The sequence below is a fragment of the Magnusiomyces paraingens genome (assembly GCF_902498895.1).
Source record: "Magnusiomyces paraingens strain CBS 517.90 genome assembly, contig: contig3, whole genome shotgun sequence".
Classification (NCBI taxonomy): Eukaryota; Fungi; Ascomycota; class Dipodascomycetes; order Dipodascales; family Dipodascaceae; genus Magnusiomyces; species Magnusiomyces paraingens.
The window spans coordinates 755193-780058 of NW_022474069.1; the positions used below are offsets into that span (position 1 = coordinate 755193).

The 24866-nt window shown below is 41.2% G+C and overlaps 5 protein-coding genes across 5 annotated transcripts; 3 read left to right on the forward strand and 2 right to left on the reverse strand.

Moving 5' to 3' along the window:
• Positions 1–378: 378 nt before the first annotated feature.
• Positions 379–9738, reverse strand: SAPINGB_P003535 (uncharacterized protein; the record flags this gene model as incomplete). Its single annotated transcript, XM_031998252.1, has 1 exon — positions 379–9738. One exon carries the CDS (start codon positions 9736–9738, stop codon positions 379–381), a length of 9360 nt encoding a protein of 3119 aa, XP_031854143.1.
• Positions 9739–12214: 2476 nt separating this feature from the next.
• Positions 12215–14083, forward strand: SAPINGB_P003536 (uncharacterized protein; the record flags this gene model as incomplete). Its single annotated transcript, XM_031998253.1, has 3 exons — positions 12215–12218; positions 12286–12333; positions 12405–14083. 3 exons carry the CDS (start codon positions 12215–12217, stop codon positions 14081–14083), a joined length of 1731 nt encoding a protein of 576 aa, XP_031854144.1.
• Positions 14084–15422: 1339 nt separating this feature from the next.
• SAPINGB_P003537 (uncharacterized protein) lies at positions 15423–18143 on the forward strand (the record flags this gene model as incomplete). Its single annotated transcript, XM_031998254.1, has 1 exon — positions 15423–18143. One exon carries the CDS (start codon positions 15423–15425, stop codon positions 18141–18143), a length of 2721 nt encoding a protein of 906 aa, XP_031854145.1.
• A 237-nt stretch (positions 18144–18380) lies between these two features.
• Positions 18381–19301, reverse strand: SAPINGB_P003538 (uncharacterized protein; the record flags this gene model as incomplete). Its single annotated transcript, XM_031998255.1, has 1 exon — positions 18381–19301. The coding sequence occupies one exon, from the start codon at positions 19299–19301 to the stop codon at positions 18381–18383; it is 921 nt and encodes a 306-aa protein (XP_031854146.1).
• A 2285-nt stretch (positions 19302–21586) lies between these two features.
• SAPINGB_P003539 (uncharacterized protein) lies at positions 21587–24346 on the forward strand (the record flags this gene model as incomplete). Its single annotated transcript, XM_031998256.1, has 1 exon — positions 21587–24346. The coding sequence occupies one exon, from the start codon at positions 21587–21589 to the stop codon at positions 24344–24346; it is 2760 nt and encodes a 919-aa protein (XP_031854147.1).
• Between the last annotated feature and the right edge of the window lie 520 nt (positions 24347–24866).

Genomic DNA, 24866 nt, shown 5'->3' on the forward strand with positions numbered 1-24866 from the left:
AAGTTGATATAATTTTTTTCTGATTAAAAAAAAAAAGACAAGATCAAAATAACTTTTTTCGAATCTCATGCTATATTTATATGAAATTCTATTTCTTGACTTTCTGTTCCTTGTGCCTACTTAGATTAGAAGCATAACATTGCCGTTCTTCTGAAATATGCTGGAGGGGTGGGGGGGATTTCCTTGCCTCCTATTCAACATAACCGTTTTTGTAGTTAATGCCGAAATCAATGCATCAATGCAAAAGGTGTCATTTGATGCAAATAAAAGCATTTACTAGAAAAAGTTTTTGTTCAAAAAAATATCAAAATAAAGATTATTACAAAAAAAAATTACACATTAGAAAAAAAAAAAATAAACAAAAAAAAGAATAATTTTTTATGAATTCAAAAGGCGCTTCAACATTCTGCGCTTCTTGCCAGTACTCTTGTCGTCATCCGCATCATTATTATTACTAGATTTGGCAGAGTGCGGGCGCAAGACGTGATTCAACACACTGCTAGTATGTGAGGGTGTTGAAGATGTCGACTGCTGACGTGACAATCTTGCCTTATTCCCAGATTCCTCAAAAGAATCTGTACCTGTAGGGGAAATAGAATCAACCTGGCCCCCATTCTTCACAGGCAAAGAGTATGCAGACTGGTCACCCTCAGAAATTACAGAAAGCCCAGGCACAACCTCCTTCTTGCTGCTTCTTCCAGACTCTGTACTGGCAAGATCATCCACTGAAATAAACGACACATAGTCTGAAATCTGATGGAGCTGCTGACCTTTCTTTCGGGTCTGATGATGCTTCTTGATTTTGTTGCCTAGAAGCGAGCCACTGTGATTCAAGAGAACCTTAGTAATGTCCTTCTTGAGATGCAAAACAAGATCCATGTTAGACCATGTCTTGTTTTGGTAAGAAATCTCAGGCACTTTAAGAACAAACTCGTGAATATCAAGAAGGTTGCGTGAGCCCTGGCCCTTGTAGGAAACACAAACCGTTGTTTCCACAAATCGAATCTGAACAATAGCCATGTAGTTTGAGGCTCTCTTTATCATCAACGCAACATCATCATCCTTGGAAGTTTCAACAAGAGCAACCTGTTTGCCGTTATGGCTATCATCATTCCCATTAGTGGCTATCGCTGTTCCAACAGGCGAGCGCTTGTGTTCAGGAGAGTTGGTACCCGGCGACGGGGTCTTGGTATTTCCGGACCGTATACTGGCAGAACCAGAAGTCAGGTGTGACAAGCGGCTACTCTGGAAGGGATTAAGCGTATTAAGCTTTCTATGTCGCACAGAATTATTTTCTGACTCTGAGTCCAACTTGATCGAGCCTGCCTTCCTCAAAAATGTACCAATGCCCGTGCCACTGGCTGTATCAGAAATGCTGTCATCATCGCCATCATCGTCATCGTCATCCGAATCATCAGTGTCGGAAAAGTGCTCATAAGTAGTCGGACTACTAGGGCTATTAATGTCCTTCTTATTTCGGGATGGGAAAATGGGACGGTCATCTCGAGTCCCGTCCTTGTTGACGGGGAAAACAAAAGAAAAGATCTTGTCCCAAGTATTGCGCTCAAACTGCAGCTTGAGCGGGCGAAGAGCAACTTCAAACTTCTGCATGATAGGGATACCACCAATAGGATCCAGCATAGTCCAGTTAATAGACATGAGCTTCCCCTTTGAAGAATCAAACTTGCCATTGTTTGGCACGTATGGTGAGAAAATTTCAGGATAGACAGCCTCAGGCTCAAGATTGAAAGCCTGCATGACACCAACCTCAACAGAGTTTGCATTGAACCCGTCAGTGTTTTCAATTCTGTTGAATGATGCGTCAGCAAGACCCATGTCCATAAATGGTCGATGCTTAGCGTCGAGAACGTGCCAAATGATTTGGTTGGCACCAATAGCCCACTTGAAAAACTGAGATGAGTCTTCGTCACGAGATCCCTTTTGCATGCCAGTCTTGATAGCAACAACAAGAATACCAAGCTCAAAAGAAAGATTGTCTTGGATGAGCTCGACCTTGGCCAAGTCACGAATAGCAGACTCGTCAAGTTCCGACATACGAGTAATGTACTCCATTCTAATGTCATCAAACTTGCGAATCTTGGTCTGAAGATCACGGACCTGGTTGATGGCCTTTTTCAAGTCATTAAAGTCCGTGGTCAAAAGGACCTTGTCAAGCTGCTCGCTGTGCTGCTTTTTGACAGGTTCAGAGTAAAGAATCAAGTCAATGACAATAGTGTAAGCAGCAAAAAATTGATGCGAATCTGTAGTAGCAACAATCTTGGGGAAATCCACCGCAATGCGATTCTGATGGTGGATTTCGTGGCGAATGAGAGCAGCCGTGCAAGTATTTTGGAGTTCCTCCGTACTGGTGCTTTCCTGGATGCGAAGCGAATTGGGCTTGTCATAGCGAAGAGTGGCAGATGTTTTATTAATGACTAAGAACTCTTCCAAAGCCTGGTCGTCGTAACAGCACTCAACTGCAAGCCAAGGTGGCCACATGGCAGATTTGCCGCAGCCATAGGTGTTATGACTAAAGTAAAGGTAAGCATTGTTTTTTACATTTTCTGCAGAAAGAACATAAAATTGTGCTTCCTGGAGGAAAACGCCATATCTACTTTCCAATACACGCGACTGATCGCCGAGTTCCCGTTCGGTGTCAACAATTTCAATGACCTTGAGCTGAATATTCTCAGAAGTCACCAAAACAGCAGAATCTGGATTGACGTCACTAACAAGCTGAATCTGAGGGCTTGTGAGACGGATAAGGTACTTTTCTTCAGCATCAAAGCTTCCCTCGGTGGTTGCCAAACTGGCATCAAATGCAGAAAGATGGCCTTCCATATCATCCAACATGTTGTTGAAATGAGGGTCGCAGCCAGGGAACTCAGATTTGAGTTCCTTGAGAAGATCACCAATATCCTCTCCGGAAAGTTCAACGGGGCCATCCTCAGGGTGGTTGAGAGAATGCTTTTCAGCCAAATCTTCCAAGTACTTGACAGCACGCCGAGTGATGTAGTAAGCGTGCTTTTTGCGCTCACTGACACGGGCAAAGTAATGAGAAACAGAGTTTCGAATTTCATTATTCCATTTGAGCTGCATGCTGTGGATAATGAAACGATTCGTAAACACACTATCACCCCTAGCGTTAGCAATGGTGTCCAAGGGCTCAAGAGAATCGGCACTACCAATAGAATTAAGCTCGTGAAGCTCATGGATACTGGAAGCAGTCGAGGCGTGGGTATCCACAGGCACGAATATCGAATCACGCCGGCTAGAAGGAGGAATGATGGAGCTCCTAGTAGTAGAAGGCTCTTCAATACGCTGCTGATCAAACTCAGGCTCCGATGATACACTTTCACAGTCAGTGATGGTGCGAGTAACTTGGATTCCAAATTCACTGAGACCGTCTTCAAAAATGGAAGGAATATCCAGAGTATCAATCTTGACACTGTCATCTTCATTACCCAAATATGGCTCAGGCAAAGGCCCAGAAGGCGATGATGGGGGCTGGGGCTCGGTAGCCTGATCCAAGCCCATTGCACTTTTGTTATCGTAGACTTTGCGTGCAAGCTCGACGTTTTTGGCAACATTGCGAGCAGTGGTGTCGATTTCATCCTCAACTTGAAATCGCTCAACTGCAATTTCTCTAACCTTGGCAATACGCTCCTTCAAGTTAGTGACATCAATCTGGACCTTCTTAATCCGGTCACTAGTAGCCTTGACACCAGGGAAGCGTTCAAGATCAGATTTTAGCGAGTCAAGCATGGTCTCGTTCGTCTTGAGTTGCTCTTCGAGCTCGGAAAGACGAGAATTAATAATGATCTTGTGGGAATCCTCGGGGGGACGATTGCCAATGACACAGTCGTGCGAATTCTCACTGCCAAATGGGATAAATGTTCCATACTTGCGAGGGTCGTCGTGATCAGTTTGACGGAAGTACGACCATCTAGGTGAGTACAACATTGGAGACACTGTAATCTTGGGGAAGATTGTGGCTGGTGATGTTTCACCAAGCTCGTCAAAATCGTCCATGTCAATCCAAGAATAGTCATTGTCACTGATTTTGATTTTACCAGTGTAGTGGCCACTGCTGGACGAGTGACTGTAGCCATTGGAAATAGACGAGCCAGGAGAGACTGAAAAGCCAAACTTCTTGGCGAGCGACTGCTGGTGCGACTTCTCCTTGAAGGTAGCCTGGATGACACGGAGGTCAGTGTTGATGAAATCCAGCTCACCAACATTGAGATGCATTCTCCAGCGCTTGCCAGTAGAGAGTTCTTCGCCAGGATTAGGCGAACGACGCTGATGCAGATCCAGCGTAAAGTGATCAATCTTGCCCTTGAGACCAGTAGAGTGATGCGAGTACGAATTAGTTTTGGCATCGTAGTCTGAAGTGAGGTAGGCATGAGTAATGAAAAGAGGCGAGAGAAGGAGCTGATACTTAACAGTGTACAAGTGACGACCCAGCTTTTTGGATTTTTGCATAGGGTCATCGTAGTTGAACATCTTGCCGTTACGAACAGGCAGGGAAGATGCACTGTCAAAAAGCTCCCACCACTTGTGGAAATGAGCAAACGCCTTCGGTGAAAGATGTACTGAGTTGTAGCTGTTGCTGACACTCTCGCCATCATCAGAGTTGTACTCTGTATGTGATGGCGAAATGACGGAGATCGCCATATGGATGTAGTCACTGCGAAAACCACGGTACGCATCATAAGTGGAAAGGTCGTCGACGTACTCGGGTTTGCTCAATGTCACCTCGTAGTGTGGGCGGAACTGGAAAGTACGACCAAGATTAGTTCCACGCTCAATTTCGCGCTCAAACACCATGCCCATATACCAGCAAACTTGACCGCTGAGCTTCATGACAACTTTCTGGAACGTTGTGCTCTCGTTAAAGTTGGTGGGGCAAACCAACCCGTTTTGGACGGTAATGTACTTGGACAAGTACTCGCGCTCTTGCAAAGAAAAGTTGGGTACCGCAAGAAGATAGTCATCACTTGAAAGTGAAAACAAACGCTTAGGATCGTCATCTTGATTAATGGAGAGGACGACATTGTTTCGCCAAACCATGACAAAACCAGCACTACAGCCAAGTAAATGGTAAGGATTGCGAGAGCCCTTGAGCATAAAATGAACATCACTTTCCTTCCAGTGGAACTGGAGACGCGCATGTAAGACCAATCTGATCTTGTCCCAAAAGCCCATCTTCTCAGAAGGGTCAATAGGAGGCTTAGAGAAGGTGTCGAAGACTTGCATGGAAGCTTGCATGCCTGGCTGGTGAGCCTGACAGTGCGAGATTCTGGTAGGGAAGTGTGAACGACCGTGGACTTGAAGCGACGTAAACGTCTTAATAGACGCAACAGTACGCTTGACACGAGCCACATATGGATAAAACTCTGGGTCATCAGTGTGGCCGGCAGCTTCGGCAATGAGAGGAATATCAATATCACGGATATTGGCTTTCTTGTCTGAATAATTTTCAGCAATAATAAAGTTGCCATGGATGCTGACAGAAGTGGTGCTTCTGTGTTGAGAGGGATGAAGCTCTGGGAAATGCACAGTGGGCAGGGGGTAATCGCGGATTTGCACGCGTAAACTACTTGCACCAAGATCCAAGTAAAGAGGAATGAGAAGAGAAAATTGAGTATCTCGTGGCTGACCCTTGCCAATATCGTATAAAAAGTCTCGCAAACCCAGTTCGTCGAAATCAGGCTTCCGAATTAAAAGATCGGTATTGTTGATAAAGACAAAGAACAAGAATGGGTACGGAGAGTAATCAATGATTCTCTCATTAGCCAAAGTTTCAGGATCGACCTCGTCAATACCAAGGGATAGCTCAACCTGTTCGCGCACAGCACGCTTTTGGTTAGCCTCAGCAGCACGGTGTGCTCGGATCCAACTGGTGGAAAAGTTTTCCAAAAGCTTTCTGCGTGCAGCCTCAATGCTAACAGTAGACTGAGATGTGAAGGCAGATTCGTCTAGAATTTCATTCTGGGGCTCCTCCATTTGCTTGTGGCGGCGTCTACCCATGAAAACCTGGGGAAGTGTCTGAGAACCTGAATGCAAGTGCTTGATGGGATTATGGTACTTAAACCCAGGTTTCAAAGAATCCATTGTAACCGTGCGGTGCGGGTTTATATGGGGGGGAGGTGGAGATGGCGAAGAATTCTTATCGTTAATAGAAAGGGTACTGGCCGGAATTTCGTCCTTGAGTGGACTATGGATGGCGGGCTGGGTATTTGCATGGCGAATCGATGACTTTGCTTCAAAGGAAGGTCTAGAGAGGGGCACAGAAGTGCTTGGAGAAGACTTGGTGGTATGAATAGTAGACTTGCTCAAAACAGCCTTGACCTTCTCTTCAAATTGCTCCTCCTTTTCTAAGCGGAGCCGCTGCTCGCGAAGACCGACACGGAAAATCAAGCCTAGCTTGGATTCAAAAATGTCATCCTCAATACCCAAAAACAGGCCCTTGGAGCGGATGCGGATCTTGGGTATGTTGGGCATGGTGTTGCGCATTTTGGCATGGCCAGGCTCAAGCTGGCCTGTTTTTGCCGTTTTGGCAAGAATGATGACACCCTTGAAACTGGAAATGATGTTGTCAAAGACACGGTACAAGCGCAAATGGTTTGTAATGTGAATTCGAATGGACCGCAACTCGAGAAGGATTTGTTCATTGTCATCAACAACATAAGGCTTCTTGAGATTGGAAAAATCTTCCTTAAATGTGACACGGAGGTCAGAAAGCACAAACAAACGGGTCCAAGCATTAGGAATATTTGGATGATCAGTGTAAAGACGAATGACACGGGCCGCTACAGTGTCAACATATTCGCGAGATTTGCGGTAATTGAGGCTGTTTGTTTCAAACATAACATTGACATCATTGGGAAGCTTAGCTTTGAAACGAATGATTCCAGTTTGGAAGTGAATGTCAAAATTTTCCTCTTTATTTGACTGGTCTTGTTCAATTTCATGTTCAATATCCTCCTTCTTTTGAGGGTGGTGATTCTCATATGGTTGTGATTCTGTTTTCTCCGTATTGAAAGTAATAGGACGCTTAGGGAGAATAAGTCTAATGACATGAATGGTGAGAGTGATCAAGTACTGCAGATGAAAGTCCCAAGAAATGTTTGCGTTACGCAGAATGAAGTTTGTTCTGATGAAAGGGCTAGTCGTATCAGAGGATGTGAAAAATGCCGCACTAAATCGAGGGATTGACAAAAACAAACTATTTGGGTCTCTCTTGGCATTGATGATTTTGTAGCCGTAAATGCCCTCAAAGGTTATTGCCAAGTTGCGATCATCAGTAGAATTTGAAAATGTGTTGTTATTTCCCGATGATGCAAAAGAATTGAACAAATCTGCATTGTTGACGAGAAAATCATTTTCGGAACTCAACAAGAAGGGATTGTCTGATGGATTAATTAGCGAAAGATTCTTTTGCTCTTCCAAGTGACTGCGGTAGTCAATGACAAAGTTGCTAACACCAACATCTAAGCCCAGTACCTCGTGATGCATTTTTTCCTTGTCAAACGTCTTTTCAGTGCCTATGGCAAAGTTGATATTTGAGATTTTAAAGTAAAAGTGGGAAAGCCACGAGGGGAATTGACGCAAGAAAAATGGTTTACTCTTCTTTTTGGTAGACTTTGGTTTTGGCCTAATAAAGTTGTGTGCAACTTCTTGGAGACCATCCAAAACCTCGTCATGCAATGCGCTGACTCTCATGCCATCGAGATCAGCTGTGCAAATGAGAGACAATGATGGGTTGAGAACGGCAGCAATCTTGAGAAGAAAAGACTCAGAGGCCAGGAGGTCGTATCTACAGCCAGTATTTGATTGGTAAAAAACGTCGAGAGCAGAAGAATGAAGAGACGACTTGAGACTGTAGTTTTGTTTACCATTGTCGTTGATATGACTTGAAGAAAAGTCGCAATAAATTTTAGAGCAGCTGACGACTACCATGCCACTAAAATCAGTGCATAGTGCCTGCAACTGAGGTTCAACAGAACTTTGCCGTCTTGGTGGGGTGACTATGATTCGAGCAGCTGGCTCATCAATGGCAAACTTAATGACAGCACGAGGCCAAAGCTTTTGAAATGTGGAGTTTGTGTAGTTAAAGCCACGTGACTTTGAATGCGACTTTGGTTTTGATTTTTTGGAAAGTCCATGGATAATGAATGGAAAGTGGTGGGCCTTGAGATTGAAGGATGGGGTGGAGATATTGATGTTTGTTCTAAGCAAACTATTGTTGCTGTTTTCGTCCCCAGATGACCGTTTAACAAGTTTAATAGTTTTCGAGAAAATATTTGTCTTGCTAATTGTGGATATCAAAGGAATGTAGAGGATTTCCTCTTGGACATTGTTGTGGTAAAGGCCGATGCTGACAGAGTTACAGCTAAAAATGGCCTGATGTGCGCTATCAGTGTCTTTAAAAAATAAACGGAATGAAGGATTTTCCGAGTTTAAGCGACGAATGTCAATCATAATATCCTTGACAGTACAAGACAATTTCAAGTCTGAGGTCTCATCTGGAGAAGTAGGAGGGTCTAGAGAAAAGTGGCGGATGCTAAGATGCTCAAACTTGACGCTGACCTCCTTGACAATTCTAACGAGAATAGTGCCAAAACGAGTGAGAGTGGAAATGTCCTTTTGGCTTGGCTCTTTAAACGCACAAGTTTCGTCGGTATTAATGGATGTTTCATCGTCATCATCTTCATTGACAATTTTTTCTGGTTTGGTATCGACTGAAGAGTAAGATATACTACTGTCGCGGGAAAAGGTTGGTCGCACAGAAAAGTCATCGCTTGTTTCCTTTGAAGCGTTAAGGCAATCCTGGATACCCTGGAAAACATGACGAATACGGTCAATATGAAGATTAAGGGTGCCGATTCTGACGCCAACAGCAAGGCCTTTTAATGCAAGCTTGTGGACATCAATGATACCCTTGACTTCAATATCGAAAAAGTCCAAGAGTTCAGTTTGAGAGAGGAATTCGTCTCGGGTCATATTTGAGATTGTGGGGTCGTTTAATGGTGTCAAGACAATATCTTTGACAGTGAACCGAGAAACGACAGCAGCTTCGCCTTGTTTAAACTTATGGCGGTCTAAGGTTCCAATGATTTTAGTACTTTCTTGAAGTTTGGCTGACTTTCTCAAGTCGACCTTGTGGGTAAGCTCGCCAACATTGATTGAGATATGGTCTTTGATGGAAACGGTTGTATTTGTGAGGGTTATCTCAAAAAAGCGAGCATTGAGAAGAATGAGCCGGATAAATCGAGTTAAAAAGAGACTTGATGGAGAAAAGGCCCATATTGGGCCATCTTCATCTTCTTCGACGAAAAGATGTGATTGTTTTTTATCTGTTTGTTTTTTCTTTTTTTTCTTATTCTTATTTTTTAAAAGAGCAGCAAGAGAAATTTGGACTTCGAGTTCATTGACGATAATGCCAAACCATCCAGGGCGCGAAAAGGTTGGTCTGTGAAAAGTTAATTTTATGCTTCTGATGAAGATGGATGTGTCTGCTGATGGTGAAAAAGAAATGTGGCGCAGAGACATGAACCCCAAGCGCTTGATTGACACGCCAGTTACGACGCGTATAATAGCAAAGAGAATGAATGTCGAGAGGTATATTAAAAAAAAGATTGCAAGTTTCGAGACGACATAGCTTCGAAAGGTGTTCAAGTAGTGGAGAATGGGTGCAGTGGATTCCCCATGAAAAACAGAAACGTTTGCCATTGTGACACCACTTGGTATACTATACTCTATACAAGCGTCTTGAAAAAATTAGAATGATGAGAATGGAGTTTTTGTTAATTAAAGCTTACTCTTATAAAAACGCTTGTTGAGTTTTGGGGGTGTGTATAAATGAAAACGTGCTCGATGACGCGCTTTTTGGTTTCGAAATTCTGGGGTTCAGTTAGTCAAGATTCGGGGAATGTGGCAGATAATAAGGTAGATTGGCATACCAAAGAGGAAAACTATATTCGAGTCAACCTAAAAGATTTTTGATATTGGCAATAACTCAGAATGGTATCACACGAAAAATGATGAAAGAATTTTATAAAAAAAAAAAAAAAAAAAGAAGCTTAGAAAATGAAAATGTTAAAGCCGGAAGATGGGATGGTGGATAATAAAAATGTTGCCGGTTGGAGATGTTACTAGGAGAAAAAAAAAAAAGAAAAAATAATGCCGTTTTGGTTCTTTTGTAAAAGGGAGGGTTTAAGATATAGGAGGCCTTATGATTAAAGGATCATTTTCAAAAGACTTATTACCACAAAAAAAAAACGTAACTAGAAGACGAAGTAGAAGAAGAAGAAGAAATCAAATGGAGTTAAGATGGAAAAAAGAGGGGTTTTTTTATTTTTTAAGATTAAGAATAAAGTCATAGGAGGAGCAATTGAGCATGTATTTATACTGTATTACTTGTGGTAAGCTTAAACAATCAGTGGTTACATACAACAAGCTCTTAAAAAATAAAAAAATAAAAAAAAGTAACTCAACTTTTAACTCTCATTTATTTCTACTGTGAATTGCTTCTATTACTGGTACTTAAAGTCATATACTTAAATTTTTACGACTACGGCAGATGGGAAACTTTATGTGCATTTAAAATTTTCAAATGCTAAAAAAAAGATCAGACTCAATTGGATGGTTGGAATTTAAAGTAAATTAAAAGTTTTTTTTTTTTTTTTTCAATTAGAACAGCCTTTGCACATTGATTTTCTCTAATCAATAGATTAGAACCAAAACATATTATCACCATATTGTCGGGTAATTCTGTAGCTTCTAACGGCACATATTTTCGTGCTCTTTTTTTTTTTTTTTTTGTGATCTTCGTGACCTCCAATTTAAAATAACGTGCGTGAATTTTCGTCTGCGGGAGGCTCAATCGTGAGTGAGGTCCGAAGCAGTAACAGTACATTCATGTTAAAGTAAAAGGTATATACATACCTACAAAGATACCGCTCAAGTAAGCAATTAAAGGAGTTAGGTATTCACCAGTCCACTTAAAATTCGTATTGAAGTTTGTTTCTAATCTGTAAAATGTCTTTTTTTTTTGTTTCTTTCCTTTGATTATAAGGACCTGGTGATGGTCCATGACGAACTCAAAAATGTTTATTTTGGAAGACTGAAAGAAATTTGCTGTCATCATCAACGCCACCACTTACTTCGACTGCTGGCTGGATGGCTGCTTAACGCGCTTAAAGTTGCGCCGGGTGCGGCGGGTACGGCGGGTGCTTGAGGGAACCCGCTGATGGACAGCCAAAAAACAAAAAATAAATAGAGGCTAAGCCTATCAGGGTAATAAAATTGTTACAAGATATGTGACATTGCACTTATGTGTGACATTACACTTTGAGCGTTTCTTTGATTTTGCCTTCTTACAGCCGCCTGCTTTTACTTGAACAGTCGGAACAAAAAATGGTGGTGGTGGTGCAAAGAAATATCACTGTGGCCGCACAAAAAAATTGTGTTACACTTGCAAAATTACACTTTCTAATAAAAAATTTTCTTCCTTTCAGAGGGTTTTTTTTTTATTTTAATTTTTTTTTTTTTTTTCCCCCTTCCCTCATCAAGCTTGACTACGGTTTCTAAAGGCAGCAGCTCTCTTCGTCGTAATTCGATTTCCGGTGAAGGTCAGTTACTATCTTGATTTTTTTTTCTTCGAAGTTGGAGGGTGGGGGAAAGAGGACTTTTTAGTGTTTTTTTTTCAAAGCAGAATCTCGACCAAGTGTATATGTGTTATTATTACCATAATATATAATGAATGAATTATACCCCAGAACCAAATCATACCATGACCCGGAACTCGGAACTCGGAACTTATAATCTTGCCCCGGTGCTCCTGTTGTTGGTGATATCCTTGTTGTTGTTACCATAGCTTATCATCTCTAATACTTGATTAGATGTTTATGAAAATACCCTAAAACCCACAAGTCGTTGAACTTGGTATTGTGCGTTAAAAAAAGCTTGTGAATTTTTTTTTTTTCATTTAGTGAACTATGTTTGGATCACTTGACTATAGGTTGTTGAATAGATATACCAATAATATAAATAAATTTTCTAAAATGCCCTATGCCCTATGCCCTGGATATACAAAAACCTGACGTTATTCTGAAGGCTAACTAAGATTAGACTCTTGTGTATAAAACATATAACTTATACACCCATTTACAGCTTTAAAAGTTTTTTTACTTAAAAGTATTTCATCATGGGTATGAACAAAATTGTGGTGATTCAATTTTTTTTTCTTTTTATTGTCATTTATACTAACTTTAATAGCTCCCAAGAAGCAAGCTAAGAAGTTGGACATTGGTACCTTCTTTAATCGTAAGTAGAATTGAAGATCACAAATGCTTTTATATATATATATATATTTTTTTTTTCTAACATCTCTTTAGCTGTCGAGGAGAGTGATAACTGGGCTGATGAGGTTTCTGATCTCCCTACTGAAATCAACTTTGAACGCCAGCCAGTCAAGATTGCTCCTACTGTGCCTCTTCGTCAACCCCCTGTTATTCCTGACTACCCACCCTTTGTTGCACGCTTCTTGAACTTGGACTACTCCGTGACTCAGGAGGAACTCTACGACTTTTTCGGAAACAAATACAATGTTGTGAGCATCCGTGGTCTCGATAATATGGGCCGCAAGGGCTCTGCCATGGTTGAGTTTGAGGACCGCGACTCTCTGGTCCGCGCTTTGGATCTTGACAGTACCCCCTTCAAGAATGACCGCAACTTCCGTGTGCTTTTGCCCGAAAGACGCAACGAGCACCGTGGCCCTCGTCGTGATGCCCCTCCTTCCGATGGCAAAGACCGCGACTTTGACAACTGGGAGCGTCGTGGACCTCTCCCTGATTCCGAGGGAGGCAGCAGCAGCGGCTACAAGTCGCAAAACTTTGACCGCAATAATGATGGTCGCGAGCGCAACTTTGATAACTGGGGCGAACGCCGTGGGCCTCTCCCTGATAATGAGGGTGGCTTCAAGTCTCGCCGATTTAACGACAATGATGATGGCAAGGAGCGCAACTTTGACAACTGGGGTTCGCGTGGTTCCCTTCCTGAGGGTGACAATGAGGGCCGATTCGGCAACAACAACAACAACTATAATAAATTCAACAGGGCACCAAGAGAGCATCAAGAGGAGCGCGAGTTTGACTGGAACAACCGCAGGGGCCCACTTGAGGCTGCCCCCCAACGTCGCCAGTTCAACAATAACTTTAAGAATAACAACAATGACGAAGAGGGACGTGAGTTTGACAATTGGACCGAACGCAAGGGCCCTTTGCCTCCTATTGTGAAGGATGAGCGCAACTACGACTCATGGGAGGGTAAGGGACCCTCTGCTTCTGCCAATGCGGATAAGAGAGATTTTAGTAACTGGAACGATCGTAAGGGCCCGTTACGTGGCAAGCCCCGCAATGCTGAGCGCAAGAACTCCCGGGACGATGTTTTTGACCGCGACTGGAACGCGGACAAGCCTGCTCAGGGTGTGAAGGCTGCCCAGGGTAACAAGGGCAACAAGGGTGGACGTCATAACCAGAATGAGAATTCTGATGCTACTGATGCTGCTACTGATGCTACTGCTACTGCTACTGATGACTCTATTGTTGCTGCTGATGCTGCTCCTAAGGGCTACAAGAAGCTTCACCTTGAGCCTCGTACTGTTGCAGCTGGTTCCAGCAATGAGAATGTTCCTCGATCTGCTGCTCTTTTTGGTCATGCCAAGCCTGTTGATACTGCTTCCAAGCTTGTTGAGGCTGAGGAGCGCGAGAAAAAGCTCCGTGAGCAGCGTAACAAGGAGTTTGCAGAGAAGCTGGAAGCATCCAAGGCTCGCAAGCAGAACCTGAATGATCGCTCGATTGTTGAGAATGATGCGGTCAAGTCATTTGCAGCTTTGAACTTGCAAGAGGAAGAGGGGGAAGAGAATAGCGAAGAGAAGAAGAATGTTGGTGGTGAGACTCGTCGCAAGGATGAGCCCACTGAGGCTGAGAAGATTCTCAGTGCTGAGGCCACTCAGGACGAGTTGGAGGGTGATGGCTGGAACCTTGTTCCTTCCAAGCGCCCTGGTCGCCGGTAAATTGATGGATGGTTAAGATGAGAAATCATGGTTTAAAATAAAAGAATATGATGATGATGATGATGATGATGATGATGATGAAAAGAAGAAGAAAATCATTTTGTATTTAATCTTTGTTGTTTAGTTTTGTTTTTTCCCTCAAAAAAATAATAAAAATGAAATGAAAAAGGTAAATTTTCACGAGTTTGTTTATATAGATGCTGTTTGTGTTTTTTTTTTTTTGGTTGTTAGTATATATAGTGGTAGGATGGTTAATTATTTGGATTTATATATATATATAAATATAAATATGTCCACTACTATATATATATAAACATAGGAGGCATCATCACATTGGTATTTTTTAGGTGTGGTGGTGGATGTTAAGAGGCCTAAAAGATAAGATAAGACGCCAAAAATTTAAAAATAGACTAGGAGGACAACTCGGTTAGGGCATCCGGGACTCAAGCCGATTTATTTTTTTTTATTTTTTTAATGAAACAACCAACACGTACTTTGGAGGAGTCCTAAGCGATTTCTTAAAGAGATCTGTGTTTTTTTTTTTTTTTTTTTTTTTTTTTTTCTAGATAGGGAGGGAGGAAACAGATGACAGATGATGGAGTTTTGATGGGGGGTGGAGGGAGGTAAGAGGAGGAGGAGGTATTATCAGTGGGTCCATTTTAGATGAAGAAGATGAAGAAGATGAAAATGAAGTTTTCCATTGATGAAGTTTTTGTCAATGACTTGAATGTAACATTTATTTAATTAAATATATTTATATATATATATATATATATACAACTCACTCTTGATATTTATCTATCTATACTTCTTTAAAGTCCATTCTGGCAACATTTCTTTAAGTCTCGTTTTTTTTTTTTTCCCTCTTTCTATCAATATGGATTTTTGTATATATCTTAACCATTTTATGCCAAAATTGTTCCGGAGTATGCCTAATGAGCCCCTTTTGGCTGGTCGGCTGCGTATGAAGGCTGTCCTGTTGTTGTTGTTGCTGTTACTGCTACTGCTGCTACTGCTGCTGCTGCTGCTGGCTAAGCTTCCATTTTTGGGTGCTTCTGTTATTTTTTTTTTTTTTTGTCACTGCCACCACAAAAAACAAAAAACTGCCGCCTTTTTTTTTTTTTTTTAATTCTCCCCTAACAACTTTTTTTTTTTTTTTTCTTTCACTACCACCACGCATTTTTTTTTTTTTTTTTTTTTTTTTTTCAAATCACAAAATACTCCATTCAATCTTCACCATCTCCACCATTTCAAACCTACAAATATACCCTATATTCCCGCAAAGTATATGCATCTTCTTATCTCTTCCTCTTCCTCCTTCTTTTGTTTACAGTAAAATATGGGAAACTCCTCCTCAAAACCCAAAGACAGAAAATCAAAGTCTTCCCGTAACTCGGTATCCTCCTCCTCCACCTCCTCCTCAAAACCTTCCTCGAAATCATCTAAACCATCAAAATCTGTTCCAGCAGGGACCTCGTCATCATCATCATCATCCGCAGCCCTCCCTTTCACTCGCTCCGACACAGTCGGCTCCCAAAAGTCTTTCCGATCGTTCCAGTCGCGCCATTCAGTGGCCGAGTCGTTCGTTTCTGCAGTCGACTCTCCTCAGCAACACTCCTCGGGAGGCTCCCGTCATGCGTCTTCAACCGCTTTACACAATATTGATGATAATGGTCCAGCAGCACATTCATCCACCACTGTCAATAGCACCGCTGCAACAACTCCTGCAGCCGCAGCAGGCATTGGAGGATCCACAGGTGCTGACGACTATTTCCAATACAACGGTGGTGGCACCTCTAGTGCGGGGTACTCGGTGCCTCTAACCCCGGGCCCCAGTATTCTTGCTCCTGTCAGCGGAATATCAACTCCAACCACGGTCGGCGTTTATACTACAGAAGGACTGCAAGACGCACTCAATGGCACCGGAACCGGTGCTGATGGTAATGATGGCGGTGACCCGATGCGACCAAGGTTACATAGACGTACATATTCAAGTAACAGTATTATCAATGGCGGAGTGGTTAACCTAAGCGCCCACAACTCATCAAGTAATTTAAGTGGTCAGCAACAACACGGTAACAATGGCTTGGAAGGTGGCAGTAGTAGTAGCATCAGCAACTCAGGCACAGGCACCATGGGAGGGGCCGCACCTGGCGAAGAAGTTAATGCAGCAACAGTGGCATCATCATCATCAGCAGTAACATCTTCATCAGATTTAACGGAACAAAACGGCAATAGCCAGCATGGCCATCATCACCATCATCATCATCATCATCACCAACAACAACAACAACAACAACATCAACATGAAACCAGCAATGAGGGCAGTAGCAGTGCTGAGCTGCCAGAAAATAGAAATGAGGAACTGCCAGTATCTAACGTCAATCCTCCTACCGATGGAGTCGATCCGAAGGACATTGAGCCTACGCATAACGATTCAACAACTTTATCAACAACTTCATTAAACACGTCACAATTGCATTCAGAGTCTACTTTAAAAAATACAAATGGGCATTCGCGTAACAATTCCACATCTTCCATCTCCACAGGTTCGTACCGACAAAAGGCGCAGCTGACAATCCCAATACCGCCCAATACGTTTGGGTCCAGCAATAATGGAGGAACACCATCTATTTCCCTTTCTCTACCCGGATCAGCGGCACAAACTCCTACAACCGAAAGCGATCCCATGGGTGGAGTGAAAAAGTCAACGTCAACACCTTCACTTAAAGGGTTGGCTCCTGGATCCATCAACATCCCGGGACAAAATAGTGGTGCGTTTTCCGGAAGCTATGGCTCGCTTAATTCCCCTGGGTCGCAGTTTGTGACGCCATTGTCATCGCCATTACCTCGAGAAAATAGTTTTGGAAGTGGAGCAACAACACCAACCGGTGGGATTCCCGTTGGTGGGGAATCCTCAAAGCGTAATAAACTTGGGTTACCTTCGTTTGGGTCCTCGAATGGAAGTAATGGGGGGACTCCTGGAAGCGCCGGGAGTGGTGGTGCTGGTGCCACAACACCTGGTGGTGGAGGGGGTCCCAATAATGCTAGCAATAGCGGGGGAGGGATCACACTAAACATTGATGAAGCCATTCAGCGGCTGCTTGACGCTGGGTACCGCGGGCGGACGTCGAAGCACGTTTGCTTGAAGAATAATGAAATTGCGTTAATTTGCCAAACTGCTCGGGAGATTTTCCTGTCTCAGCCAGTAGTGTTAGATCTGTCACCGCCAGTCAAGGTTGTGGGGGATGTGCATGGGCAGTACCCAGATTTGATTCGGTTGTTTGACATGTGTGGGTTCCCTCCCGCTGCCAACTACTTGTTTCTTGGAGACTATGTTGATCGAGGGAAGCAATCGCTGGAGACGATTCTGCTGCTTTTTTGCTACAAGATCAAGTACCCGGAAAACTTTTTCTTACTACGGGGGAATCACGAGTGTGCGAGTGTGACACGAGTTTATGGATTTTACGATGAGTGCAAGCGACGGACCAACATTAAGACATGGAAGATTTTTATTGATACATTCAATACACTACCAGTGGCAGCGATTATTGCACAAAAGATTTTCTGTGTACATGGTGGGTTATCACCCTCGCTGAATAATATGAACCAGCTGCGGTCGATTCAACGGCCAACAGATGTGCCTGACTTTGGGCTGCTGAATGACATTTTGTGGTCAGATCCTGCTGACACGGAGAATGAGTGGGAGGATAATGAACGCGGGGTGTCGTACTGTTTTAACAAGGTGGCCATTAACAAGTTTTTGGCCAAGTTTGGGTTTGACTTGGTGTGCCGGGCGCACATTGTTGTTGAGGACGGGTATGAGTTTTTTAATGAGCGCACTCTAGTGACTGTGTTTTCTGCACCCAACTACTGCGGCGAGTTTGACAATTGGGGGGCCGTCATGAGTGTTTCAGAAGACTTGTTGTGTTCGTTTGAGTTGTTGAAACCGCTCGACTCTGCAGCGCTGAGACAAGAGATGCAGCGGAGTCGACGTGAGCGCAAGCACAATGCATTGGCCGCGTCGTCCTCCTCTCTGGGCGGGCCCCAAAGTTTTTGAGAGAAGTGTATATTGAGTAAGATTTGTATTTTTTTTTTTTTTTTTTTTTTTGTTCTTCTTCTTCTTCTTCTTCTTATTCTTGTTGTTTGTATAATTTATAAGTTAATGTGTATAATAATTATCTATTGTTATTATTACTATTATTACTATTATTATTACTATTTTTACTATTATAATAGTAAAAATACTAATTAGTAGTATTATTATTATTATTTAATCTATAAAAAAAAAAACAGACTAATCTATCTGAACAAGACCGTCTTCCGGGTCGGGTGTAGAATAGAGGAGCCGACATACTTGAGCAAGAGGTAGGTCCCAAACACCGTCCGATGGTACAAACATGTAAGGACTGTTGAAATGAGGGGGGGGTGATTTGTGCGAGGGTAAGGGATTTCCCAGAGGCGTTGTGGTAGTGACGCTTGTACCTGTACCTGTAGAAGTAGAAGTAGAAGTAGAGGTAGAGGTAGAGGGGGGATCTTGGAGTACGTCACTTAACGGCGGCTGCGGCAGCTGCGGTAACTGCGGTAGATGCTGCTGCTGCGGTAGATGCTGCTGCTGCATCTGTGGTGGGTTAGGAGTTGCACGGGCAACAGTGGGAGGGTTGTTGCAACGGCGCGCGGACGGCACTGGCAACGATCTCGGCATAGCGGCATTGTTCTTGTCATCATCTTGCATTTGCAGGGTGTCGTCATAATCATTTGTATTGGGGATATCTAATTTTGTCACGATTCTAGCATGGGTATCAGTGACTGTGCACAGTTGAGAAACAGGTTTTGTAAGAATCTCAGTGTTGTACCCCCACAAAGCAACATAGGTATAAGCCACGGCAACCACAAGATAACAGGGGAAAGCTAGAGCCCACCAACGTGATGGGTAATAATAGATGTGGAGTGCGTAGAGGACTCCGCGAGGTAGAGCGGCCCATAAAAGGTATAGGAGTAGCACGAAAAGAGACCCCACGTGCAGTGCAAAACCAAAATATTCAGTCTCGGGGGGGACTGCGTCACCGCCTACAGTCACATCAGATTCCTTGGCTCGCCGGTCATCCGATGTAATGTCTAAAGCTGATGGTGTTGGTTGTGATAATTGTTGAGATTGTTGAGATTGTTGAGATTGTAAATGTGGTTGAAGAGGTTGTTGTGTATGATGGATGGGCATTTTATGTGAATTGAGTTTTGGAGGGGGGAATATGAAAATAGAGGAGAAGGGTTGAATGTTTAGTGTGTGTTGAGATGGTAGGTTAATGTTAAGTTACTCGGTAACTTAATTAAATTACCAAGATAGTATTATTGTTGTTGTTCAGTATGTTGTAAAAAAAAAAAAAATTAGTGGTAGTCAAAGTTAAGCATTTATTATTATTATTATTATTATTATTATTATTATTAAGAAAGAATTTAATTTTTCATCATTTTTTTGAAAAAAAAAAAAAAAAAAAAATTGCATTTAGCGGAAAAGAACCGGGGGTAGAAGAGAAGAAATACAAAACCCTCAACCCACACTTTATTATTAAGGTTAAAAGAAAAAAATTAAATTAAATTTTTTTTTTTTTTTTTTTGGGGCTGCTAATTCAACGCTGCATATATTTCTTTAATTTTAATTTAATTTAATTTAATTTAATTTAATTTAATTTAATTTAATTTAATTTAATTTAATTTAATTTAATTTAATTTAATTTAATAAAATAAAAATTATTATCGTGATATCATTAAAAAATTAACTGTTTTGAATTAATTTTACCAAAAAGAAATATCATAGTCTTGGCGATTCTTTCTTTTAGTAACTCGGACAACAAATAACAAATAACAATAATAACAATAATAATAATACCAATTTTCAACTTTCAAATTTCAAAAATTTCAATTTTCAAATAGCTGGATTAATACGGGATTACGGGATGGGAAATGTCAATAATTTTTTTTCTAATTTTTCTAATTTTTCTAATTTTTCTAATTTTTTTATTTATATATATAAATGTTTAAAAGGCTGTGTAACATGAAAATTACGCCAGCAGTCTTTAAGTTACGCTAGGATCCACTTTATTCCGAGGTCACCAAAAAAGGTATTACATACCTACCCACCATAGTATATTTTACTGTATGTTTTTTTTTTTTTTGCTTGGTAGAAATATTTTGGGCACGTTTTTTTGTTGGGTTTTTAAAGTGATGTGTGTATGTGTGTGTGTATAAATTTTTTTTTTTTTTTTTTTGTCGTGGCTTGTTTAGGGAGGGGGAAAAAAAGACAACTAAGATGACATAAGCAGTTATCAAACACACGCACATACATACATATATGTGTGTGTGTGTGTGTGTGTGTACAGAAAATAAAAAAAATTTGATCGGCCAAATGCGCCGGCGGGCTCTGGGTGAATGCTGACTTAAGAGCTGACCAATTGGTACGATTGTAATGGGTGCTTTGTGGGATAATAAAATAAAAAAAAAAAAATAGGGGATGGTTTGAATTGAAATAAATATTATTAGTTATAACTCAGATTTATTTAAAAATTAAAATAAAAAAAAAAAATAAAAAAAAAGAATTCTGGAAATGCCGGCCGGCTGCTGCACTTGCCAGTCTGTGGCGCACGCCGTTAAAATCAATTTTTTATTTAGAATTAAAAAAAAAAAAAAATGAATGACGGAACTTGACAGAAGAAGAAGAAGAAAAAAAAAAAAAAAAAAAAAAAAAAAAAAGGTAGAAAAGACTATTCGATCCTGGGATCCACTACTACTACTACTACTACTACTACTACTACCACCACTACTAGCCAGCCTCAGACGAGGTCAGCCAGCTAAAGCCAGCCAGCCAGCCAGCCAGAAGGTTGTGATTATAATAGTAAAAATCTGGGTTAGGGAGGAGGAGGAGGAGGAGGAGAGGGCTCAAGTGGGTACGCTTTTTATTATTATAATAATATAATTATTTAATTATCTATCTATCTATATATATATATATATGAGTAATAATAATAATAATAATAATAATTGAATATATAGAACAAAAGTATAGAAGAACAATAACAAGAAGAAGAAGAGGAAGAATTAGAAGAATTAGAAGAATTAGGAGAATTAGAAGGAGTACATAATATCTTACATAATCACATAGTCCTAACGAAATCCCCTCTTCTTCTTGTCCTTCTTATTCAGTTATTATTATTATTTTTTTTTTTTTATTTAAATACTCCAGAAAGACCTAATTTTTTTTTTTAATAATCAAGAATCGTCAATCAACCAGCAAATTAATTACTCTTCAACAAAAAAAAAAAACCATTCACTCGTTCAGTTATATCCTTAAAAAGAAATAAAAAAAAAAAATCTCATGTCACCTTAACAATTTTTTTTTTTTGTTACTCTTTCTCTTAATTTTTATTTTATATAATATCCCAAAATATATATATATAATCAACTCTTCTCAATCAAACCAAAGACCCTTATTCAACCAGATTCATGCAAATGTTGGTCCAGCCTACAGCCACCCAACCCCAAGGGCTTCTTCTTGCCACTAACCTTACCAACCACCCATCTTCTTCTTTATCATCATCATCATCATTACCTTCTTCTTCTTCTTCTTCTCCTCCTCCTTCCTCTTTATCATTGCCTAATCATCATTTAAATTCTACTCAAACAATGTCCCATCATCGCTCACATCACCATTCAATCCCAAGGAAACCTCTTTCACCTGCCTTATCTTCCCTTCTCTCATCAACAGCTATCCCTGTCAACAATCGTAACCACCGCAGAGGAAGTAGAATGACTACTTCTAGGCCTCGTTCACTTTCTTCTTCTTCTTCATGTTCCGCAGGCTCCGCAGGTTCTACAGGCTCCGCAGGTTCTTCTTCGGCTTCTTCTAAAACTCCTACCGATGAGAGTCTCTTGTTATTACTCTCGGCATCCTCCTCTTCACAATCAACAGCTTGCTGTTCCTCTTCTTCTTCTCTTTCTTCTTCAATCTCTAGTAGACGCTCATCATCATCTTCTAGTATATCTTCCACAACGGGAGTTTCTACTGCTACTGCTACTGCTACTGCTACTACTGCTGCTACTACTGCTGTCTCTTCCACTTCGCCGCCTAACGCCGCTACAATCCAAAGCACTCCACGTTTCCTCGGCAAGCCGTCGGAACACTCCAACTCTCACAACACCCGGTTGGAACTTCAACAACAGCTTCATGCTCAACAACAAAGGCAACACCAGCTGCGACAACAACAACTCCAGCGAGAACTTCAGTTCAAGCGCCAACAACGAAGACTTTTGGAAAAACTTTCCAACCCAGTCGTCTCGGAAGATGAGGGACTTAGACAACCCTTGTTTATGGACATGGATGAATATACTACAACTGCATCCACTACTTCCACAGTCTCAACCATAAGAGGCTTATCAAAAAGAAAATCAACTAAAAGAAAATGTTCACCTTCATCGCCGCTTCAGCAGCGATTCTGGAATTCCTCTTCATCATCTTCATCCTCATCGTCATCTAATAGCGGTCTAATTTTTGTAAATGATGACATGTCTCATTCAATCACTAGTGATGTTTGTGACTATGATGATGATGATGACGACGATGACGATGACGATGATGATGATGATGATGATGATGACGACGACGACGATGAAGATGACGATGAAGATGACAGTGATCACTGTTTCCCGTTATCGATGGCTCGTAAACCTCACCATGCATTTACTGTCCCTTCTGTTGCTTCTTCTCCTGAAGACTCTTGTTCCTCCTCCAGCACTCTGACGTCTGTTGTACCAAGTCGCTCAGATAATGAATCTTACAGTGGTAGCAATAGTAATAACAATAGTAGTCTCCCTGCGAGTCCACGAACAGAAACCATGCATAGAGCCTTTCGCCGGGTTTCTTCGCCATCTCCTGCGCGGTCGCGCTCTGTGTCTAGACGTGGAAGTATGGTGTTGTTACGACCCAGTGCGGTTGCTGGCTCGGCAGGCCCGACGCTGGCATCCGTTGACTCTGCTTCTCATCCTTTGGCTTCTCACTCATCTGTGAATCTTCCTGCTTCTGGTCACTCTTTGGATGCTGGCTACGATGCAGATGATGCAGCTACATCGTGCAATGAAGCTGTTGGAGGCACAACAGAGGCTGGTGAAGCCACGACGATTAAGAAACGGTCTGCACTTAAAAAGTTTAAGTCGTATCGTGCGTTTGTATCCAATTTGACGGCATCCATTAAGGCCATTTCCATGGTGGCTTCGTCGTTTTCATCCTCACAGCAGTCGCTATTATCATCCACAGATGTGTTTAAATTTAGTCCGCGTTCGACTGATGAACCCATTCCTGGTCGTACTGGACGGTTTGCTGCTGTGGGGCCTAGTCCTGGGCTTAAGCGGAGTACAAAGCCTAATAAGGAGCAGGATGGAAGTAAAGAGGTTAAGAAGGAGCAGAATGGGGATTTATCTAAAGGTGCTTCAAGCGAGGCTAATGCTACTACTACTTCTTCTTCTACTTCTTCTTCTACTACTACTTCTTCTACTTCTTCTACTTCTTCTTCTTCTACTGCTACTACTGCTACTACTTCTACTACTTCTACTAATCCTGAGACAGCCACAACCAAAATACTTGTGGCTGAGGCTGATCTTCCTCCCAAAGAGATTCCTCTTGAGACTTATAATGTCCAAGAGTATGTACTTCCTCCAGTTGCAAGAGGACGAGATTTCCGTGAGAATCCGGATTTTCTTCGCATTTATGCTCTTGAGTCACTGATGAAGAAGCATGGGAAGTTTGATCCGTCATTTCCAGGCAAGGCTCAACCTGCACTTATGCCTCGGGCAGATGATGTTCCACCTCCAGCCTGTGGGACTCCAGTTGTTGGAAATAATAATAATAATAATAATAACAACAACAACAATAGAGGATGCTACCCGGAAGCTTATAAGTATTTGTACACTGCTAACCACGGTCCACTTGTGCAGCCGTGCGCGAGTTTGCATTATGAGTGTGGTTTGAGTGGAGATGAGAGTGGCAATGGTAACAACAATAACAACAACAATAGTAGCACCACCAGCAATGACAAGAGCATACTGGCAATACTTGGGCGTAGCTTGTCTTCAGCGTCTATAACGAATACAATGACTACGACTACGGTGCGCAAAGTTCCATCACGATGGATTCCTTTGAGTATTGCTAATGATGATAATAATGATAATGAAACAACAACAACAACAACTAATGAAACTAATGAAGCTAATGAGTAAAATAATAAAAAAATAATAAATGTAAATTGTATTTTTAATAATAAAAATAATAAGAATTAAAGAATTTTAATTTGAAGGCTGAATGGATGATAATAATGATGATGATGTGGTCAGAAGGTGTTAGTTATTACGGGGAGGCGGGTGTTTTGTTTTGATGTTGAGAATTTTTTTTTTTTTTTTTTTTTTTTTTTTTTTTTCTTTTTGTCTTAGAATTAAAAAAAAAAAAAAAAAAACTTCTTTTGCCTACGAAAAGTGTTTTTTTTTATTTTATTTTATTTTATTTTGTACTGTAAATATATATATTAACTAACTTAAGAAATTAACAAACAAAACAACAAAACCATCCAAGAATATAAAAAATTTATTTATTTATTTATTAAATTAAGCCATTTTTTTATTTTTATTTTTATTTTTATTTTTATTTTTATTTTTATTTTTATTTTTATTTTTATTCTTCTTCTTTAGAAAAGGTATAATTCCGGGATTTTAACTTTTTTGGGTACTTTGCGGGGGGAGTGGT